Source organism: Danaus plexippus, chromosome 23 (assembly GCF_018135715.1).
Source record: "Danaus plexippus chromosome 23, MEX_DaPlex, whole genome shotgun sequence".
Classification (NCBI taxonomy): domain Eukaryota; kingdom Metazoa; phylum Arthropoda; class Insecta; order Lepidoptera; family Nymphalidae; genus Danaus; species Danaus plexippus.
The window spans coordinates 4,514,243-4,532,309 of record NC_083551.1 but is presented as its reverse complement, the minus strand read 5'-3'; the positions used below and the strand labels follow the sequence as shown (position 1 = coordinate 4,532,309).

General features: G+C 33.1%; 2 protein-coding genes across 3 annotated transcripts; one reads left to right on the top strand and one right to left on the bottom strand.

Annotated features, from left to right (window-relative positions):
* The first annotated feature begins 201 nt into the window (after window positions 1-201).
* On the top strand, window positions 202-1,991 carry LOC116774944 (asporin-like). The gene is made up of 4 exons (XM_032667734.2): window positions 202-466; window positions 532-1,223; window positions 1,413-1,761; window positions 1,833-1,991. The coding sequence occupies exons 1-4, from the start codon at window positions 332-334 to the stop codon at window positions 1,899-1,901; spliced, it is 1,245 nt and encodes a 414-aa protein (XP_032523625.2). The 5' UTR covers window positions 202-331; the 3' UTR covers window positions 1,902-1,991.
* Window positions 1,983-17,868, bottom strand: LOC116774663 (protein O-GlcNAcase). 2 transcript variants are annotated; one of them, XM_061524058.1, is made up of 22 exons: window positions 17,540-17,868; window positions 17,381-17,432; window positions 16,936-17,164; window positions 16,056-16,160; window positions 15,439-15,601; window positions 13,797-13,925; window positions 13,244-13,387; window positions 12,699-12,813; window positions 12,421-12,506; window positions 11,948-12,108; window positions 11,222-11,585; window positions 10,557-10,672; window positions 10,230-10,309; window positions 9,092-9,248; window positions 8,393-8,567; window positions 7,853-7,906; window positions 7,524-7,714; window positions 6,521-6,609; window positions 6,310-6,419; window positions 5,693-5,841; window positions 5,078-5,246; window positions 1,983-4,752 (listed from the first exon to the last, which is right to left on the bottom strand). In XM_061524058.1, exons 1-22 carry the CDS (start codon window positions 17,604-17,606, stop codon window positions 4,628-4,630), a joined length of 3,030 nt encoding a protein of 1,009 aa, XP_061380042.1. In that variant the 5' UTR covers window positions 17,607-17,868; the 3' UTR covers window positions 1,983-4,627. The 2 variants fall into 2 exon arrangements, with proteins under 2 accessions (XP_061380042.1, XP_061380043.1); XM_061524059.1 differs by having other exon boundaries at window positions 9,092-9,245.
* Window positions 17,869-18,067: the final 199 nt, after the last annotated feature.

The window sequence follows — 18,067 nt, the reverse complement described above, 5'->3', positions numbered from 1 at the left end:
TAAGGTTTGATGACAATTACAATGAAGCTGAAATATTAAGTTAATTATTCTTAAAGATTGACAATCCCCGCAAACAGGTGCTTTTTTAATATTCTATCACATTAAAACGATATTTTTGCCTATTGTATAGTATTTTTCTGAATATTTTTATTTTATTTCTTATATATATTATAATCTATACATTTATTATTATAATCTACAAATGAAGGGTATCTGTTGTTTTTTAACTGCCCGCCATTTTCAAATACATTTATTGATATAACGAAATCATGTTTCTACGGAGTCACTCTTTCCATAAGAAGACACTTGTATAATATTTTCTAAAAGCAATATGACAATGTCTTGGGAGACATCCACTCCATATACTTTAAATCTGTACGAAGAAAATTTGAGCGATGAAAATATTATCGATTTATCATCCCAATCATTATCTGAAGTTCCACATCTACAAAACAATTTGGTTTGCGTAAGTTTAACTTGGTATCTTTTATAGTTTGTATAACACTAGGTAATTTTTTTTTTAATTTTTAGGTTCTTTATTTACAAAATAATAAATTGAAATTATTACCTGAAGATTTATTTCTCCTTCTGCCAAATTTAATGTGGCTCGATTTAAGGGATAATGAATTAACTGATATTCCAATAACAATTAAAGGTCATAAGTCACTTACCCATTTACTTATGCAAAATAATAAACTTATATCCTTACCTAACGAACTGGGGACAGTTAAATGTTTAAAAGTACTCCAGTTAAGCGGAAATCCTCTTATTTATCCGCCAAGAGACGTCATTAACGCGGGAACTGCAAAAATTTTGTCATTCCTGTTAGCTATGTATGAGGCTGAAAATGGTTCTGTTTTATCCGATAAAACAAGTGCAAGTGATATTGACAAAATTATTAATCGGGCTCGGAGCTACAACTCCGTGTTGGATGAAGAGAAATTGCAGAACCACAAAACACTTTCAGTACAATTCAGTGAAAGGGATAATTATGATTCCGATGAGGATTACTACTCCAAAATAAAGGGAAAGTGTCCAAAACTACATAAAAGTAGAACAAAGACACTGCCGCCTCACTGTCAGAGTTCAAAATATTTGAAACGACCTATAATTTCACTCGAACAAGTTAACGAGAAAATGAAGCAGAGTTACTTTCAAGACATAGCTCTCAAGAAACACAAGGATTTTGTTGTGAAGACGGAAAAAATACTCCAAGGTAAAAAGTAAGTACTTTCTCCACACACATTACACAAGTTTTACAATTTTGTCTTGAATAAAACACAAATTTTAAAAATACTCAATAAATTCGTTAAATATAAACTTTTACCGGATAACTTGATGATAATCACATGTAAATAAAAATGAGCTTCTCTTGTACTGTTTTAATTAAAAATATTATATTTATAATGAAGGAACGTTGAATTATTAAGAAACTGGCGTAAAACGTACCGCAATAAACAGTCCAACTTGCCTTTGGATCCCGATTCTTATAAGCTCACAGCCAAGAAATTCCCGTATGACACTGATCCCGAATATATGACATTTTTAAACCGGGAAGACATAGAAAAAGATCTGCCTAACAAATATAAAAAGAGATTGTATAGAAAGGCTAAACCGACTGTGCCAAGAAAGAGAAGTAATGATGTACATTTGGCCATGAAGATAAAGCAGTTATTTGAAAACTTGGAAGCTCTAGACCTGAACAGAGAGACCATGTCACCTAGAACGGAACAGAAAATATTACTGGGAGAAATACAAAAGGTAACAAAGACTTATATAGCAATGAAATTATTAACAAGTTTAACTTACTAAAGATGGCTGTTAAATTCCAGATATCAGAAATTAAACAGAAATTGATGGAACTGTCAACAACAAATACACAATCGGTGACCACAGATTAAATTATATAAAAATCTCTTTATTATATACATAATTTATATTACTGTACTATTTATAGGATTATATTTGAAATAACTACAACATGCAGTTTGTAATCTTTATTGTATGATTAATATATAACAGAAAAAAAACGACTAAATAATATTTTATACAATAAAAGTAAAAAAAATTATATGATTGTTGTACCGGGACCGTTGAATTAATTTTTGTTTAAAATGGTTCAGATTCTCTTGTGCTATTATTAAGAAAATTGTTTGTGTAGTTTTAATGAGATATTATATTTATAATTATTTTTTGTTTCATGAATAATGTCATGTAGACAAAAGAATTAGCACCATTTTCAAATGTATCACTGTTATTGTGAATTTTAAGTTAACGTCAATCGAGATACTTAGACATAATATGTATACATACCAAGCAGATATAACTGGCTAATAGAAAATATGTTAAAAACTAAATATACATGTGTGAATGGATGATACAAAATTTATAATTTCAATAAAACTCCTTCCTTAATTATTGCTAATCATAAATACTGTAAGTCCTTACTTCTAACGCTATAATATTCATTCATGCGACATGGAATGCTAAAGCTACAAGCAACATCTTAACTAGCTGAAGGCTTCATATCAAAGAAATAAAAAAAATTTATTCCTGGCCCGCCTAATATGTCTCAGAAGAATATTTTCTTTACAATAGAAAATCTCCACTGTTAGGAATATTTCAATTGAAATTTAATGTATATAAAAAAAAATATATATGTTTATTATACTTATATGCCTATATTAATTAAGCGAGCTTTTGAAGATCTAGTGTTGAGATAAAACAATGTCTTTCGTATTTCACATACATTATAAATAATAATCCAATATTTTCTTAATTGTGATTATTAAAATATGGGATTAAAATTTAATATACAGATTCGGGGAAGAAATATTTACATAGCTATTGTAATCAAGCCTATGCTCATTTGGCGACTCAGTGAGCTATAAAGTAAGTTAGTTAGTCAGATAGTACATAGTTTATATCTAGGTCCAAACCACGGCTAGCTTCCTTTTATAACACATTCCTATAGTATTCAGTCTTTACATTCTTGACTAGCCTCAAATATCAAACCATAGATAAGATTTAATTATTTATTTCATATTATTTTTTTGCTAAAACAAACCATTTGTGAAAAACAGTTCTGTTGAGAAGATATCAATGTAAAGACAAATATGTCAGTCAACTTTATTACTATAGAATTGTATAGCTACTGCAAATGCCATATTTAATACGTAAACCACATCTAAGTATAAATTTCACTCTTACAGAAGTACAAAGTGAAATTTAATGTGATTTTTGCCTTTAATATAACTATTATTACATACTATTTCAGAACTACCTTATTTTTTTATACTCGGCTGCTACAAGCTTTTGTTGAGTGTAAACTTTTTTCTAACTTTCATTCAGCTTACTAGCTATAGTTTAATTCCATTTTCAAATCCTTTGTATTCATTGAGACATTCACTTCCATATCATGATTATTGGAGCCAAATCACATAACTGAGTCCTCAACTAAAGTTACTTCTTTTATACAGGGTGTTGGTATGCCTTCACATAGACTTAATAAATCTGATGCTATGATAAATTTAGTTTATGAATAATTTGTGTACAATTATTGTATTACTATACGGTCAGGTATATACTAAACAATATATATGTGACTGGACCCAGCTATATGGTCTGTAGCTACCGACATTTATAAAATTTTTGACAACCAATAGAAATGGTACACTTACAATTCTTAATATTTTAAAGTGCTTTATATAGACATAAGATCTTATGACACAATACTGTTATCTATGTAGCTAACACCTAGGATTTAATTATGGAAGGAAGAAATCTTATATTTATATATATATTTTATCACAAATAATTATTTGAAAAATAGTTTTTGGAAACAATACAATGGGTTCTATCAAACTTTTATTTTATAAATTACTTAATTATGCAAATTAGATGAAATTTAAATTATATATATATATAAAATTTGAGATGAATTTTAATAATGTTAAAGTAAAAAATACGTTTTATTTATTGATTAACACAAACAGACAAGTTGACGCTTTAAATATATTATATATACATATATTCTTTACATAAACAAGCACCAATTTATACAAGTAAATGGTTTTCTTTAGTAGCGGACAAGGAGAGACTTGACATAGAACACAATCTTGTGAGAGACATCAAGAAACATTGTCATTATTCATTATGTTAATGTATTAATGATTATAAATATCTCAGCTCGACTATTTTCATATAATGTCCTAGAAAAATTTCGTTAAACAAAAAATGCTTTAAAAACGTTTCTAGTAAAAAAAACTAGTAAAAAATCGATCTGAGTAAAAGGGAGAATACTTATACACAGATCGGTTTTTATTACGGAGTATGAATAAACACCAAAATATATATTAACATACAGATGAAACAGTTATTTTAATTATTTTTTTTATTCAAACGCGTTTCCCGACTCACTCCAACACGTTATCTTCTTGACGACGTTTTTTCTTATTTCAAATCAACTGTTATTTTAGTACGTATTATTTTTTCTTGAACCACAATTTCACTTTTTTGTATAACCATTCATTTTTTTTTTTGTATTAAAACACATAATCACTTATAGTTTATTTCCGTCCCACATGTTCACGGTGCTTCGTTTCTTGCGTGCGTCTCATTCGTTCTGCTAGAACAGTTTAGCCATGAACACGTGGACCTCGTTACGCGAGTGCTCCGTGAAGCCGAACTTGCTGTAGAACTGCAGCAGGTGCTGGTCGTTGATGGCCACACAGGTGTGGACGCCGTTAACACCTGGTGTATACAATAATCATCATATTAACATATATAATACGCGATGGTTATGTACGTGTGTTGTATGTATGGCACGATATTCCTATAGAATATATTAGAACGCCTTTATTCATATAGAACGCCTGAATGTGACCGTGTGTCTGTGTGTGACTGTGTATGTGTGAAACAATAACATAATGATAATATATATGACATTGTATGTGTGTATGTGTGTGTGTCAATACTTGTGCGTACGTGCGTGATGTTTTTGTTTGGTATAATAAACTAAGTATACGGTTTATACGTGATATAGCAACACTATATGCATGTATGTGTATAAACTTACCGTAAGCCCTGAGAGCAGCCAGTAGACACGTGAGCAGACGCGAGGTTGCCAGCGGGTCGGACCGTGGCACAGCAGCCATCGATATCAAGGACGGGTGAGAGGAGTAGACGCCGGAAGAGGAAGTGATGATGGACTCCGCGGAGTACGAGTGGAAGTAGCGGATGCAGTCCTGCAGATATGTATATACAATTATTAGCTACATCCTGTTGTTGTAATTGTATCAACATAATACTTAATTTGTGCCACCAGCGCCCTCTAGTTTAGTCCTGTTAACTATTATCATTTTGCTGTTAAGTCTATAACAAATAAAATATATAAAATATATTTTTAGTCTGCGCCAACTGCCAAGCACTTACGTCGTTTCATTACTTGTTAGTGTTAAGCGCATATATGTGATAAATTTACACGAAAGTATGTTTGGCAGGGGAGAGCTGTGAACCATTCCGTGCATTTATTTTATATTATATTAAGAACAATTTACAATATATCAGTGAAATGAAACAAATGTAGTATTTTATTTATTTTGGTCATAATTATGTTCAGATTCTAATTTTGAGGTCTATGAGTGACCTGTAAATAAATTTCTAGTTTGTGAACACTCTGTACAAATGTTACCTTGGCCGCATCACTCAAGTCGTCTTTGTCGAGTAACTCCTTGGGATATTTGAGACACATTTCCGGTATCCAGGCTATTTCCTGTTTCCTATAGAAGTCCACGCTGTTGACGGCCGCGCACACGTAACCGACTATTTCCGGTTTAGCGTCTGCAATAATGTATGGAGATAAACACATATATTACAATGGCTGAACAATCAATCCAATTAATGAATTATTGCTAACAAAATAATGGAGTTCTGAAGCATTTCCGCAAGGTCAATGAATTTTCTTGCAGCTGTTTTAGCTTTGGACTCAATGAACCGCCCAAAGTTAAGGCTCGAGGATTGACCAATACCTAATATCTAAAGACGGACGGACTATTCCAAGGATATAATCTGAAAATTGGAGTCGAGGTGAACGAACTCCGCTTGGCGGTGAAAAGACATAATAGCCTTTTGGTGGCGTTAAATTATAATATATATATAATATTTATTTAACAAAATATTTTTTAATCAGAAAACAATTTGAGATGCTTGAATTGTATTTACTGTATATAGTCATAATATATTTGTGTTTCAGAAATTCGCACACACACACACACGCGCACGCATGCAAGCACACACACGTGTGTTTACCGTTGTTATTGATGCCCGGCTTGTCATCATCATCATCATTGATGATGTCACCATCATCCTCTATCACCATACACAGCTCGGGGGACAGCGTCAAGTATGGAGCGATCAGTCTGAGAACAATTTAACAAAAGATTAAAAACCTGATTCTGATAATTACAATTAATAGATTACAGAATGTGTGTGATAGTTTTTATATCAATGAACCTCCTACCTGTCCACGGGGAGCGACATTAATTCCCCAGGGAACAAGTGACTGCAGTCCAAACCGTCCCGGCAGGTTTTCTGGCACAAATTACACACCTGGAGACAAAAATGTTATCACAGATATCATACCACATTATTAAACTCAGCAGCAAAGTCGCTCTCTCTCTCTCTCTCTCTCTCTCCCTCTTTTAGTTACTCTCGTTTCCTTATAGATTTCGCCTATGTCATGAGTCAATACTATACTGAACTATGTAATGATGAATTGGTCAATGAATAGCGTCGCGACTGGACACTAAGAGCGACTTTGATAGAGTATGTTTATATTAAATTAAATTTACATACTTTGTAGTAGTCGTATGCGTTTTTTTAAGAATATAAAACAGGACATTGCGGTTAGATTTTTAATTTTATTTTTTTACCGACAGAGCGATGTTGAGGTAGTACATGAATAGAACATTATTGAAGTTATACTTCTTTTGGCGCGTTGGAGAAAAATGATGAGAGTGAATTTTTACGATGCGCGCGCACACCGACAGATAAATTCTACATCGTGAAGTTAGTTCTAGGTGGTATGAAAATTGATAACTATGTTCAAGTTGTATATTCTAGTATTTTCATATTGAGAACACGTGTTTCATAACAGTACAATTAAACATTTATTTATGAATAAATAAATATTATTTTGGTGTTTTTATTATTTTTTTCGTTTTGTTTTATTTCTGATATATTAACAAAATTTTATGTATAAATAAAAAAAAAAAATAAATTTTTCAATACTTGTTTATATTAACCTTAAATGCTGAGTGTTTATTCTATCTTTGATTTTAACTATTTGTTAAAATTTGATTTATTGAAATTTTTGATTAATTTTAATATTTATCGTTAATCACTACTGCATTTTAGTTATTTTTTTTCCATACGCCAAAGAAGTATAACTTCTAACGCGTGTACATAAGTACACACACCATTTTTTTTTTACGGTTTAATTTGATTCTATACGTAGTACGTACCGCGTCTTCGTCTGCGAGTGTGTAGGGTCTCACGGTGAGCGGCAGGCTGTTGGGTATACACTGGGGTCTGAGAGCGTCCCCGCTGCACTCCACGGGCAGTAGTCTCCGCAGGTCCGCGGTCAGACCTCCTCGGAACACCCACGGCTCTTGGGTGCCGCTTTCGAAGGCTTCCCTCCAGCCTTTGGAGAACCCTGGTTAACGATATGTTGGATAAGAGTACGTTTTTCCTTCAATGGATTATTCACACAAAAATAGTTTAATTGTTTGACATCATATATATATCTGTATATATATATTGCAATAATAATTTGTCGCTTGTTTGAACTTACATGAATATGACCCATGAATGTTGGTAGTGATGTTCGGCGGGAATTTACCCATTTCTGAAAATAATTAATTATTGTTTGAGGCCTGACCAAATACATTTTATTGTTTATATTTTTATAATTTATATCAAGGGAGTTGCACACTATTTTCTTTTATAACCTGGTGTTCCAGGTACAGTTTCAGATCTGTTCTTCAATGTTCAGCGTTACTTTCGCTAATGTCCTACAAGATGGCTGAAGCCAGTACTTACTTATAGTTTTCAAAAACAAATCGATACTTAAATGTCGCCATTACTAAATGACAATGGCTCAGTGTTATAATTAATTATAATCAGTCATAAAAATAATTCTAAGGATTATAGTATGTTGTTATGAGTACGGCACAGATGGCGCCACTTGTAACATATCCCGATACACACCAATCCTCCGTCTCTTCTTGTTCTGCAGGTGGGTCGGTTGATCAGCTATATCCAGGATTTCGAGTATCACTATAGCGAGTCGAAATTAGTTAACAAGTATCTTAATGTGAAGCCATTATCTCACCCAGCCACCGTAGGAAGGCCTGTAGTAGAGCGAGCACAGCGCACAGGTCCCATAGGTAGGGGTGCAGCTCCGCGTGTAGCTCCCGGTTGGCGCACAAGGACAGGCGGCGGGACAAGCGGCGCGCGCGACACGACCACCACGAGAAGCGACGCAGACGACGACGCCACTCGCTGGGCTGGGACACACACACACACACACAGGTTATATATGGCTATACAGATAGTATAGACTCGTTCTTGAATGCCACTGATGTAGACTTTAGAACTTGACTTCGTGTTAAATGTAGTGTGCTACATCGATAGACATAACCGTCAGCGCCATCTATAACTAGCGTCACGTGACTTCATACTATTTTGTTTTAAACTACGATAAATTATAACGCATGTGTTTTACGGATGTCTAAGCTACTTTAATGTAGTTGCATCAAAAGCAGTCCAGTAGGTTTTGGATGAATAAGTATCCATACAACTTTACAGGTTGTCGCTCTTATATTGACAGGATGGCAGAACCCAGGTGTACCAGCGAGTCAGAGGGATTTTGATCATTTCTCTTGGAGATGAGGGTTCTGTATCATATGAAACAGGAACATGACTCTCCAATAAGGATTGGCAGGTGACATTTAAATACTAAAGAGTTCTAAATTAACTTGTATAGCCCAGTGTTGTCTTCAACAATATATTATACATGTATGTAACCTACTTCCGGTTTATTCCCTCTTGCTAGGCAGCTGGTGGCGTGGGTGGTGAGCCAGTGGTAGTCGTGCAATAGTCTGAGACCTCTACCACCGTGGCTGAATGGTAGGTAGAACAGCTCGCAGAGCAACAGCAGATCATCTTGAGACAGCCGAGAGTCACTGCTGTGGAAGAAACACATATACTGTAGATAATGAATATTTACATATCGAATATATGTATTTATGAAAAAAAACCTGGTAAATAATTCGTAAATAAGTTTTTTATATAGAAATATTGAATTAAAACTCATAAACAAAATATACAAGGTTTTTGTAAGTGAAACTTCGTATGGGTCATCCAAGAAGGTTGCGTTAAACATTTAACGCTTGGGGGAGGGGGAGGGGCGGGGGGTATAATAAGAGACAGAGCGAGAGAGGATACATGGCGCTCGAACGCATGCGGGCAATCAATTGTGACTTGCAAGCAATGTTAATAAATTTTGTCTTAAAGAAACACTAAAGATTCCTTAAAAATTTATTTCTACCCCCAATTACTTTACTCTCTCAGGACTATACAAAGTCTTTGATGTTGGGTTAAAGATGTTTGCCTAAATACTAATATTAAAAATAGCATATTATGTTATTATTTTATGGTATGTCTGGCAATGTGTTCTGTAAATTATCAAAAGGTTTTGAAAGCACTTTCGTTGATTTATAGCGCAATATATATATATATGTGTACAAGAAAATTAAACAAAATTAAGGATTTATGACACAAAAAGTAAATAAAATAATTTGGTTTGGTATCAAAATAGAGAAGTTATAAATGTTTTTTAGGCAGTAGAGCCTAGCTTTGGTAAAGTGACTACAGCTCGAACATGGGCTGGTTCAATTGGTTAAGTACCACCCTCTCACAGCAGATCGGCGTGAGGTAGTCTTTAATGGCTGCGTTTCATCCGATGAGAGAGAGAGAGCCGGTTGTCCTTTCTCTTTCCCACTTCTCCCTCTCCCTAAATAACCTAGCTTGATGTCCATGGGTGACTGTGACTACTGCCCATCAAGTAGGTCGTCTTATCTTTTGCCATCTTTCTCATAAAAATAATAATAATTTTTATATATAAAATATCTGCTACAAACATACGCTATAAGTATTAAGTAACTCACTCATCGATGGCCTCGGCTTGTTCAACTATCATGTCCCCGCTCAACGGACTGCTGCTAGGCTCAACTTGCATAGAACCGTTCTGAAATTACATAACATATAAAAATATATATTAGGTTGAAGCGGTTTTAGAGATTAAACAAATTATGATATAACTTTTGAAACAAGAACAATAGATTTAATATCATGGAAGAGTGTTTTTTTCTGACTCATATTATAAATGCCAAAGTAGCTCTGTCTGTCTGTCTGCTACCTTTTCACGCCGGTAGAGAAGGATATAAGCAATAATGTATATATTTTATTCTTAATGTTACTATGTCTTTGTTTACCTCGCTGAGCTGATCGTTCATGACAACATCAGAATCAGCTGCGGTTGATGGAGGGTCCACGTCGAGGGGTTCCACACCCTCGGGGACGCGGCTCGGACTCAACGTCTGGGGCGTGTCTGGGAGCAAATAACTTGAAATGAGGCCCACTACACACTACTGATACAGATTGGTTAGGCTGAGTACAGACGTGACACCGGAATCATTAAGTTTCTGAGTTGAACGGAAATTAGTTAAATGCCACATGTCCTTCACTTATGATTTAATAACACCATGGATAATCTGGGCTTGTGTGAATTGAAAAGTGGAAATAGTTTTTATTTGTAATTTAATGATATATCCTTGAAAGATTAAAAGCTAGTGCTATACTAACACCACTTATATATAATATAAGCTATCTATATATATATATATATATATATATATATATACATCTGTATACATATGTACTTTTAATATATATTATCCTAATCTTGGATCTGGTTTCCTACTATTTTCGATTTATAAACACACGCCCACAGACGAGTAAAACCCCTCCACACACACACACACACACACACACAATGAAATTTAGAACTAGTGTATACAATTGATACGTATAAGATATAAGCTTTCTTTCAGTATGAAAATCAAAACCGAATACCGAATGAATGTATATAATGTCTAACCTCCAACACTCATGTCACCGTTCCGCTGCTGTTCAGACTGCTCCAGATCATCAACTATGATAGTGTCGTCGTCCTCTTTGTCCTTTTTCATATCGTCTATGAAGCTCTGCGTCAGTAGACTATCATTCGATTCGTTGATATCGATTTTATCCATTTCCGAATCGATTTTGTCACCATCGATCGCCTTGATGCCCATTATGGGTACCGGCAGCGTGGACACCGGCAGCTCGGGCGGCAGAGCGATGGAACTGGCCATGGGTATGATGGGGTTTGGGATGGACTCGTTGAGGATCACCTTAGTCGGTGATACTAAGGAATTCATCACAGGGTTGGGGACAGGATTGAATGGCTCGATTGACGTCACCTGGAAGTTATCGAAATTTGATATAAAAGCACACACACATATACATATACATATATATATATATATATATATATATATATATATATATATATATATATATATCGGCGCTATCAGCTGCAGTGATGGACGCAACATAACATAACTTGTTGCTGTCATCAATTGTTATAAAAACTTATTAGTGTTCACAGTTATTGTTGTAAATTAAACGAAGTCAAAGACTATGTTTGAGTTTTGGTACTAATACGTACATAAATGCATGTATACATATACATATATATATGACATACATTTTTAGTATCCTTGTCATGAAGATAAATAACATGCTTATAATGTATATAATATTATTCTAAGGTGGTACTGACAGCGGTGGCGAGTGCTGGCCGGTCAGCCAGCGCCTGCAGCTGACTGGTGGTGACGGTGGGTATGGGCAGGTCCGGGGCGCGCGAGCTGGTCGTGGTGGTGGCCGTCAGCGACATACACGTGTTCACCGACGGCAGGATCGGCAGGATAGGTACCGGAGGAGCTGAGCACAATATATGAGAGAATATTAATAACTATATTAGACAGAACATATTATAAGAGCGATCTACCCACATTAAAGTTCACATATTATTATTTACCCACACCGAGCAGGTATAACTACTACACAGCATTGACTAAATGCCTCGCTATGCTGAACCTTATGAATCACGGCTTCATATAGACGTAATAACATTAATAATTTCAGTAGCCATAAGTTACTGTACTATGCGTTTGATTTTTTTTATTTCTTCACTAATAGTATTAATATGTATATTTTGTAGGACGCAGTATATTTACAATTCCTTAATCTTACCGGCCACCTGCGGTTGAGGTTTAATGACTGGACCTTGGGCTGTTTTGGGTATAGAAAACTCTGGGAGCCACTCGTTTATGGCTTGTCTGAAATTAATGTCATTGATTAATTGGGTATTTTAAATTTATATTATCTAAAAAAAGGAAAATTTTCTTATATTTTTGTATCTATTGTAACTGAACAATAGCAGGAAAGGCTATACAATATACAAAAATTAATAAAAATATTTGATGAAATTAACTTTGGCTAAGACGACAGTCATAGACAATATGACTCACCTCAGCGCTTGTCTGTGGTGGTACACGTGTTTACCGAGAGTGAGAGGCACTTCATCTTCACATATACCTTGCTCGCTCTCACGTTCCAGCTTAATGTCCCACGACACAGCTTCCACTGTAAAATTACTTACAAATCAGAGATTCCCAAACTTTTGTTATGTCACATACAAAATTTAGCTGGTTTTCTAATGCACCACTCACATTGCTATGTCCTAAAATCCCACTTTGACAAGTTTGAGAATCATTATTCTATATTATATTTAACTTGTATTAAAATCTTTTAATATATACAACAATAAATAATAGACTATTTAATTGTATTTCTGTTACTTATATATAAATATATATAATATTTGCTGTAATATTGAATATTTATCTTAACTAATTCAACCTTGCCATTGCTTGGACTGTTTTCTATATTGACAATATACACATATAGGATCAATTCACACAGGCCGTGAGATTTGTTTCATGATAGTGTGAATGCACCCTTAGAAATAACATTTTCTTGCAAATTAAAGTCATAACGAGTATGTATATATTACTATGTGCTGGTGCATCCAGGCTGCACCTGGCCCAGTGTGCGAGGGTCCATATCGGTATCATGTTGGCGTTGTACTCGCAGTTGGGGTTAGATAACACTCCCCGGAGGAGAGGGATCAGCTCGGGGGAGCGGCCGCAGTATGGACCTGAGAATTATTATGAGTTATATTAATCATATTAATATGTAAAATTTAATGAGAGAGGGTGAGAGGTAGGGGGAGGGGAGAGGGAGGGGGGTAGAGAGAGCATAAACTCATATATAATCACAAACAATCGCGTGAATTTGTGATGTACATAATTATTAATTTTATTGTGAAATTGAATAGTAAGTGTCCATATATACAAATTTAAATTTCTCTTTATTATTTCTAGTTTTATACAAGCTACTTAATATATAAATTTCTATTTAAAAAAACATCTAATATCTTTTCTGTACATCAGCACCTAAACATATATACATATATAGTATATAATCCTATATGATTCTCCTATTTAATGTCATTGTATAAATATTTTTTCCTTTTCATTGATAAGATTATTGTTATATTAGTGTACCTAAGAATATCCTCTTCTGGTCGTAGTCATTGGCGTGTAAATTGTCCCAAATAACAGGAGGTCTTCGTAGCACTTGCGTTATCTCTCCAATGCACTCTGTGGTTAGAGTCTTACTTATAACTTTGGGTCCTGAAAAAAAATATTATAATATATAAATATTATTTGTTTCTTGTTGTATAAAGAATATGTCTAATACACTTATTAAAATTGATCAATGAAATAATGTTACCAAACCTACTATAAGAGTTAATATATTATATAAGGGAAGAATCATAGATATATATATATATATATGCGTGTGTGTGTGTGTGTGTGTGTGTGTGTGTGTGTGTGTGTGTGTGTGTGTGTGTGTGTGTGTGTGTGTGTGTGTGTGTGTGTGTGTGTGTGTGTGTGTGTGTGTGTGTATCTAGTAAAAAACGGTTATATTAAAAAATACTCTTGTATTAATTAAAATAAACATAAAAACCGCATATAGGTTTTTATTTATACGTGATAAGTTTAATTAACACTACGATGGCAACAACCGTTTAGACAATGGCATGTAAAATGTACGACGGAAAAATTATATCCGGCCAAGGTCATTGACTGCGCTTACGACGCTTATAAGAGAATTTAGTAGAGAGACTATACACATATGAGAATTAAAGGATCACGTAGGTTACCTGAAAATTATACAAGTTTTTCAGCAAATTTAGCTTTTAAATTATTTAAAAAAAAAGAATAATTTTATGCAAATTATATTTTTTTTGGCATAAATATATATATTCTATATTTTCAACGGCTGTTTATTTCTGTCATTTATTTCAGTAAAAACGTATTAAGAGTAACGAAGTCCTTATACACACGGTGCTCTTAGAAACAAGCAACTATTTTCTTACACACCCAATATCTATGTATTTTAATTAATTTCATAAGAGAATTATTGAATCATTTTTTATTCCGTTGGTTGATCTACATTCAGACAACACATACAAGTAATTTGAATCAACTTCGTTTTAATAAGAGATAAAAAAAAACAAGAAAAATACTCAATTAATTATCATTTTTTTATTAAATACTAACACATAATACTTTGATAATTATGTTTTATTTAATTGTATTAAGAAAGGTTTCTTTTAATATATTAGTATAACAGATAACGTTACATCTTCATACAAATATCTATTAAATTTACTACCCTAATACATGAGTTGTTATATGCATTTATTTGATATATATACACGAAATTCAACATTAGTAGCTCAAATGTTTAGGATTAAAGTTTCAATGGACATACACACACTTTATATCTACATATATATAAGTAAGTACATAAAAGTAAAGAAAATAATGTAAGTATAAATAACAACCTCACCGAAGCAAAGGTTCGTAGGTAAGGGACTTCTATAAAAATATTAATAAAATTATAGTTTAAACGAGAAAATAGCCTGATAGTCTTAATTTTAAAGACAAAAATCCACAATTTATTTTTTTTTATCCGCCATCAGCTATTCAGCCATAATCAGATGTTATATCTTGCTTTAGTGTTTCAGCAGTTATTTCACAAATATAGATAGATTTTAGAGCATAACCCACGATCCTGTCTGATATGGGTTGGTGGGTTCACATTGTTTTCATTGTTATAAAGATATATTTAACTCACCCGTCCACATGATGTCAATTTCCTGGGAGAGTTTAGTGCCCAATGTATTGAGATACTCCGATGTGTGCACAGTTGGTACAGCCCTCGTGGAACAGTACTGAGTCGGGCAAAGGAGGAACTTGGGGCTGCCGAGATGCTGGTGGATCTCATTTGTAACAGATACCTGAGATGTTACAAAATACAATTCCTTAATACACCTTAATCCATAAGACTCCATGTAATTATATAAAACCTTCTTCAGTTTGTACAATAATTTATGAATTAAAATTAAAATATGTGTCATTCAGTATGTAGACTATATTATTTGAAAAAAAAAAAGATTATATAACAATAATCACTAAGGTCAGAAAATTTGTTATAACTCTTTCATTCTACTTAATAAAAAACTGTTAAATTCTAAATTCTTTGTATTGATTCAAGAAAATAAAAAACAAATGTACTTTAATATGAAACGAGTATTGAAAAAAATATTTAATTATACTGAACAATTAAGAGTTATACAGTCACTGTTAGTTACCACACTGAGTAATTAAGAGTATGTCAAGTAATTAAAAGTACACTGAGTAATTAAGAGTATAGCAGTTAAACAGTTATAAAGACTCAGTTTCTAAACAAACCTGAGCATGTGCAAAACTCTGGAATATTTGCTTGTCAGCTTCGCTCATTTCCGGCTCGATGTCGTCAAACAGCAGAGCAAAACATGTACACCCAAATTGAGATACCTATAAATATGTTTAAAATACTTGTAATAAGCTAAATGTGTTGTACATAAAATTATTTATTTAAATTTACTATGGCCTTAAAAAAGTGGATAGTATTTACGTTTCATTGATTAGGTTTTATACAGAGTAAAATATATTAGATGTATTCTTTACCAGAGACAATTTATTACTTTTCAAAATTATTCTATAAGGCAAGGTACACAAGTCCTCTTTATTCTTATTATGATGTGATATAAATATTGCTAGTGCTCATTAAAGTAATCAATTTGGTTTACTTGATAGTAGCAATTTGAGAAATTTGTTTATTCATTTGCCCATTGTGGAATCCATTATATTCATAACTATGGACAAAATTTTTATAAATAATTACTAAGAGAAATAACATTTTTAAAATTTCTACATAGTATAGCCTTTAAATCAGACAATTCACTACACAAACTACTACTTACATCTCAGTAATGATATAAGAATAATTTTTTGACTTGTGTGAGTTCACTTTGTTTCGGGATTATAAGGAATACCTTTTAAGTAACATAGTTATGACCTATATTATTTATATATATAATATATAGGCAATTACTATATACATATATTGTTATAGAGAAATTTACAAGATAAACAAGTCACAGTGGGTACAATGAATATCAGCCAACATTAAAAAAAACTTCTACTTCAGTATAGCAATTACACAGTAAATGTTCTTTATCTTATTATTAACATAACGAGACACAGTTTGATATAACCTAGCTGACCTAACGATGATAATAATTCTTACCTGCTCTAGTTTCCGTTTCAATGTTGTTATTTCCTTTTGGCTGCTGTATGTGATGTCCAGTCCGGGAGACAAGGCGTAACAGAAAGTAATACCGTGAGACTTAGCTTCCGATATTAGTGATGTCAGATGTTCTGCTTCTTCCACTGTGTACAGCTCCCTCCAGTAGGCTCTGTGCTTGTAGTCGTCTTTGGGAGCGTAAACATACATGTCTAGTCCCCATTTTTTCAATCTAAAAATGCATATTATGGTTAAAAATTTATTTGCATCAAAATAATTCAGCATGTCTTTGATAGTGAACACAACTGTTGTTTAGTTAAGTATTTTCAATGAAAGAAATCTATTTGTTTTGCGTTACTAAGTAAAGTAAACAATTGGTGATTAAGCTTTGTTTTATTTATTTATATAGAGATCTGATAAGAATATTGATAGTTAAAAATATACTTACTTTTGAAATAAATCTTTCCTCTGCTCCGTCGTCCAAGGCCGGCCGTAAAAGCCTGTAATGGATATCAGGTCATTCACTTCTAATCACACATACCTAGATACTGTATATAATTAAGTACTAAGTCTGCAAATGTCTAAGTCTTTCCGAAAATAAACATACCTTCGACGACGCCGCAAATGAAATCCTTGCGCATGGAATTCAACTCATCTGGTGAACTTTCAGACATTTTAATAGATTATTTGCTCGGAAAAGGAAAGTGTAAAATAAAAGAATATTTCGTCAAACACTATCTGTACCAAATGCCTAGACAATGTCCGTAACTGAATGACAAACACGTTCAATGTGATTAATATTACGGTTATGGGTACCGGTTCAGCCGGCGAAGACGTCAATAACAGAAATAAGACGTATACCGCTAATAGACCAGTTGATCCTTAGACATTATTATAATTTAAAACCAAGAATTAGATTGATTATGATGTGTCAAACTTGAAACATAGAAGAACCATAGAGTCTTATAATATGTTCATATGTAGTGAATACCATAGTCTATATATTGAAAAAAGAAATTCAACGCCTATGTTCAAAATTTAAATAAGATTCGTATGTAATTTAATTAAATAATTTATAAAACTCAAATTCAATACATTTGTGTAAACGAAAATATAATAATTTGAAAAACAATAT